This window comes from Cynara cardunculus (assembly GCF_001531365.2).
Source record: "Cynara cardunculus var. scolymus isolate 2C chromosome LG 15, CcrdV1, whole genome shotgun sequence".
In the NCBI taxonomy this organism is placed as follows: Eukaryota; Viridiplantae; Streptophyta; class Magnoliopsida; order Asterales; family Asteraceae; genus Cynara; species Cynara cardunculus.
This window is the reverse complement of record NC_037542.1, coordinates 5,550,349-5,556,376: the sequence shown is the minus strand read 5'-3', so window position 1 is coordinate 5,556,376 and position 6,028 is coordinate 5,550,349. Positions and strand designations below refer to the sequence as shown.

The 6,028-nt window shown below is 35.6% G+C and overlaps 1 protein-coding gene across 1 annotated transcript; it reads right to left on the bottom strand.

Moving 5' to 3' along the window:
- Positions 1-3,588: 3,588 nt before the first annotated feature.
- Positions 3,589-5,801, bottom strand: LOC112528447 (protein FAR1-RELATED SEQUENCE 8-like). Its single transcript, XM_025139473.1, has 6 exons — positions 5,484-5,801; positions 5,280-5,356; positions 4,948-5,206; positions 4,800-4,853; positions 4,284-4,562; positions 3,589-4,176 (listed from the first exon to the last, which is right to left on the bottom strand). Exons 1-6 carry the CDS (start codon positions 5,799-5,801, stop codon positions 3,589-3,591), a joined length of 1,575 nt encoding a protein of 524 aa, XP_024995241.1.
- Between the last annotated feature and the right edge of the window lie 227 nt (positions 5,802-6,028).

Here is a 6,028-nt window from a genome sequence, read left to right as displayed (position 1 = left end):
GAGACGTTCTATTTCAGGGCCAATAACGTTCTTGACGGTACGTATGTTTTTACTTTGCAACTTTTTCTGTTATATAATTGATATAGTATACTAACCACTTTTTTCATTTATTGTCCAAAGCTTTTGTATGCAGATTTGACAGTATGTAAGAAGTTTGAAGTTGAAAGAAGGTGGCCAGCCATCACTGTTTGGAACATGGACTACCTTCGACTGAGGGAGTATTTGGAACTAAAAGATGGGGGGTTTGGAACTTGGCCACTTATTGTTGATGCTGGAACCGAGAAAGACAGATCTCCCGATGATTTTGTTGAACGAATCGCGACTAAGAAAGTTTCCTCAAAGACTAAGTTGGAGGTATTTATGAAATTGATTTAATCTTATGTATATTAATCAACATAACAGTAGTTTGGACACATTAAACTGTTTGCATAGATCCCATTTCCAAATATGTGTTTTCATGTGATTGCATAGATACATCCATTTCCAATGACTGTGGTAGGTGCCACATTAAACCACAACTTTTTGGGAATGAGAATGTACATATGAAACCAAAACAGTAAGATGTACCACATGTTACCACAGACATAGGTATCACATGTGTTTGCATTTCCAAATTGTTTGAACAAAAACATTAATCATTGTGGTATCCATGAATGGTTTAGGTACCACATGAAACCACAACCTTTGGGGAATGAGAATGTACCTAGGCAAACAACACATTAATATGTACCACATGTTAACATAGTTATAGGTACCACATGTGTTTGCATAGATACATTCCCATTTCCAAACTGCTTGCAGACACATTAATCACTGTGGTATCCATGAATGTTTTAGGTACCACATGTGTCCACAACCTTTGGGGAATGAGAATGTACCTATGAAACCAACACAGTAATATGTACCACATGATACCACAACAGTTGGACATGTTATGCTACATTATGGTTTGCATTCTACTAATTACATACTAATGTATTATTTGTTTAAAATAACACATACAGGAATACAAGGATTGTATAAGGTCAAAGATGGATTCGATCTTAGCACAGAAACAAAGCACTGAGATGTTGATAGACAATGCCATATCAGATTTCCCTTTGGCTAGAGACTTGAGGATAATGAGCAGGGAGCTGCAAAGTATGTTCGGACAAGAAGATACTTCTACAGGAGATGCTCTGAACAATGAAACTCAAATTCAATTGTTTCAAACGCTAAAGAGAACTGCGAAGGGGTCAAAGAAAATGATGGAGAAGGAATATAGAGATTTGGAAAAAAGCCTCGATTCAACTGCTGGAATGCAGATTGTACCAGGTGCATCCCTTGTCGATTCACCGATCTAGAACAGTCCACGAACTCATATGGAACTAGATAATTCGTTCATTTCATATGCCATGAAAAATACAAAACAAGAACACTGAAATACCAAAGTTTGATTTAGGTATTTCACTTGATAAGACTGTCCAGAATCCGCAACCCCTTTCATACATCACTTCATTCAAAAAATCGTTGTTCTCACCAAACGCACAAGTGGAATCAATATGTGATGCACCTAAAGCATCAAGAAGGGATGCGAACTTAGGGGAATCACTAAGATCTCCTTATGTTAAATGATGTGTGGAGATCGATAAAGTAGAGACAAGCTCTGAGAAGAAAATATGCAATTGGATAAATGCATCAACAGAACCAACTTGGTAAGTACCATTACCTTTTAATATATTATGTTTAATACATATACCAAATAAAGTATGGTATTAACTTACTACTTCCGATTATATGATGCAGTGAATCTATATTTGAGACCAAATCAGGAGCCGTTGCGTTGAGAGGGACGATAGAATCCCTATGTGCACGAACACAGATATATAGTAATGTCGTTGATAGTTGGGCAGCATTACTAAACTACGAATAGCGTTTTAGGAACAAATCATCACCGAGAAGGCTTTTTATGCACAACGCAATTCTTGTAAGTATGCTTATATAAATAACGTAAATCATTTATACAAACTTGTAAATTTTCTAACAACGAAATTGTTGAACCAGTCGACAGCAATGCTTGATTCAAAAATAAAGGAGGATGTTAAGCTGGATATGTTTGTTGACAATCTATTGGCAGCGGTTGGAGGTGATCCAAACATGGTTACCTTCAAATCAATTGACTTGGTGAGTTAATATGTAGTAACCACATTTATTATGTGTTTTTTAGATATTACATTTAACACACAACTACCAATTGCGGTTATTCTTTCCCATCGTTAGAGACATGCATTACTTTGTGGTGGTGTTCAACTTCAAACGTCCTTCCATATTGGTTATAGATAACCTTCAGCAAGATCTTGAAGCACCCAACCAATATGAGGAAATACCGGATCTTTTGGCGAGGAACTTCAAACAAACTATATTTTTAATTCATTCATTTTATGTTTATTTATACATTGATTTGAGTGTCATATTTATCGTTTTCTTGCAGCATTTTTTGATGATACAACATCTCAAGAAGGTAGGTCATCCATTGTATGAAGATTTTGTTGGGATAGATCCGGTGAAGATAGCATTGAAATGGTCTACTAAACAGAATTCTCATGATTGTGGTGTATTCTTGATGTGTCATATGGAGTGCTACATGGGGGAGCTGCCTTACTGTTGGAAATCAGGACTAGATGTAGAAGGAGCAAACCAAGTCAAACAACTCCAATTATTGAGAAGGAAATACACTGCTAAACTATTGCTTTCAGAGATCAACATTAGACGACCATTTGTGATAGCAGATTGTGAAAAGTTTATCGCACTGGATTTGAAGGAGAAAACGTGTTTGCTTAAATGCGCATAATCTAACAGGGAAGCGAGACTCGCAAGTATTTAAGAACTGATTTGGAATAGTATTTTATATAGTATACAGTAAATGGTAGTTACTTTTGTAACTTGTTTGGAACAGATTCTCTAACTGATATGTTAAGCTGGGTTTTTGTATTTAAGACATAAACGTCTGGTATTTAGCTTATATGAAATGGATATTTCGAAWTTTTTTGTTAAATACATAAATTGTTCTGCGTATTTCATATGTTGTCTAATTTCATTAAGTTGTTTAATGGTTGGTATCACATATTGCAATACATGTATGGACTATGTATCATAATTACGAATCATGAAGTAATTACTAAAATTGATATCACACATGTATGTACTGGGTGATTATGTATCATATGTATCACATCGTATCACATTGTTTCACAGTACTTCATACAGTAAACCATAAATACAAATCATGAATTAAATAGTGAAAACTGTTATCAAGGTAATTTCTATTATGTATCATATTGTTCCACATTGAATCATAACTATAAACCATGAATCATGCATCATGCAAATAGTCAAGAATTGCTAAACCAACTTAACCAGTTATATTTTATATCTATATAACTTATACTATATCTATATAACTTATACTCAACACAGTACATAAACATATATAATTCCATTAAAAACTGATAAAAACTACGAATTCAATTCAATCGATATCATAAAAAAAACTGATAAGTGTATTTATATAAAAATAAATGGATCGGAAACATAAAAAACAGAATAGTCCTACTTTGTCTTATTTGGACAGTTACAGATATCATGATTAGACATCATCTTGCAACCACTACACATCCTCTTAGGCCTGCTACTCTTCACTGCTGCTTTCTTAGCTGTACCAATCAATCTTTTGGACGTACCACAACCTTTGTTTCTTATACCAGTAGCAGGATGTATTTCAATGTTATCAGGTCTTGTAAAACCAAGAATTTGTTCTATTCCACGCTCTTTACGTTTCATCGAAGGTTCATATGTGCGATCTTTKGCTACATCATCTCTCATTTCTTTGAGTGTAGCCACAAATGATTCTAGTTTTTCTTTGTCATCTCTTAATATATCCAACACATCATCGACGATTTCATATGTATCATTAATTATTCTCTGTTGATCCTCGCCTACGTCGCATATTCTTTGACAGCTGTTTTGAAGTTCAATATGTATAAGGTCACGTCTCCATCTTCTCAAAATGTATTCTTCAGGTATAGATTCAAAACCGGCGTTTTGCAAAACTTTGAACACATGTCTGCATAAATAACCATGACGACCGATGTGATTGCAACTACAAACAACGGTAGACTCCTTCAAGTTACGAACAACCTGTGCATAATATAAACGTCTAACATCAAATATCACAATTGAAATGTTGTTCAAAGAAAAACAATAATATTAAAACCAATAATAAATGACTTTCTATATGAACATACCTTATACTCTGCTATTTTCTCATCTCTTTTGTCTAAATGTTCAATTAAATATGTTTCAGCTTCCTCATTTGAATTGACACTCTTAATTGAACATGTCCAGGGAGCCCTGTGTATCTTGGTTTGCACCTCAAAAAATACAGAACGCGTGTAAATCTCACAGGCGTGCCTCTCAAGCTGGCTATAGGTCAACCATTTAGGTAAGGTAGTTTTCGTGTGATAATCAAGACGACGTTGCTCCCGACGTTGTTTCTCCAAGGCAAATTCAAACCCCAACATAAACTGAAAAATATTGTTTCCACTTTTTGAAAAAGAGTTACAGAAAGAGTTCGCACTTTCCGACCTGGATGTTGTCTTCATGAGGCAACACATTGGAAGCTCTTTAAAATACGCGGGTATCCACTGGGATCTTAGAGCGAACATATCTTTCAACCATGGATGATCTTGAAGGGAGAACTCCTCGATAAGAACCATCCATCTACTCTCAAACTCATCAGGTGATATGTGAATGTTTCATACGAGCTTGAAAAATTGTTTCTTAAACGTGGTATTATTATGAAGATCGTAACTAAACTGCAAGTAAATTAATTATGTAAGAAAATAAAGAGTAAACAGATTTAATTACGTAACTAAACTGCAAGTAAAGGTTTTTCGGTTTCTTTATAACCTTGTTCAAAACTTTATTCATGATGTGCCAAATACAAAGCCTGTGCCTTGAATCTGGAAAGACTGATGCAATTGCTTGCTTCATCGCAGGACATTGGTCGGTAAGAATCATCATAGGGGGCTTTGAATGTGTTTTCCAAAATGCTTGGAGTAGCCACTTGTAATTTGGAACATGCTCATGTCCAACCAAAGCCGATCCAACAACGACATTGCAGTTATGATTGTCAACCGCAGTGAAGGGAACAAAAACCATGGAATGTCTGAAACAATAAACATATCAGTAACTGTAGTTTATAAATAAGGCCATCTTCTTTTAAAGCAAAATATATGAACCTGTTTGTTCGGAATGTAGCATCAAAAGATATTACATCTCCAAATTCAGAATAATTGAATCGAGCTACTTCATCAACCTAGAAGATAGTATGCAACTCGCTACCAACACAATTGTACTCGAAAAAGAAATTATGATCAGCATCCCTCTTTTTTGTCATTGACAAAATTGTCGCAGTCCCTCTTATAACTTTGAAAATCGACAACCGCTGGACCACCGTATTCGTACCCTCCTCTTAGAGACGTATGCAACTTATGCGCCCGTGTGGCACCCATATTTGAGATTCCGGCATCATGAACAAATCGCTGATCTGAAAATTTCATTTGGCGTCCTTTTCTGGTCAAATCCATATCCTCGTGTCTCAAAAGTGAATGGTTGTGGTCCTCTTCAAAACCGTAACACTCATATGTTGTTGTTCCTTTCATCAATCGGAACTTCACACTTGTTGTACACCCGGTCCTTTTAATATTGGAGTTCCACACTTCTCTTTGATGTTTACGGCGTACCATCAAATCAAACGACATTTTCAATGGCAAACCAAACCTACTACATACGAAGTATTTATTCTGTATTACACCATCAGGATTAATCTTTTGGGTTGATTGTCGTACCTCAAATCCAGCCGTCTCAGCATATTTTTGGTATATCGATTCTGCTACATCCAATGACGGATACGCAGATCCTATAATGGGCTTGATAACTTATTCGACTACAAGAGTATACCAATTAGTACCACCTGGTGATATTGATA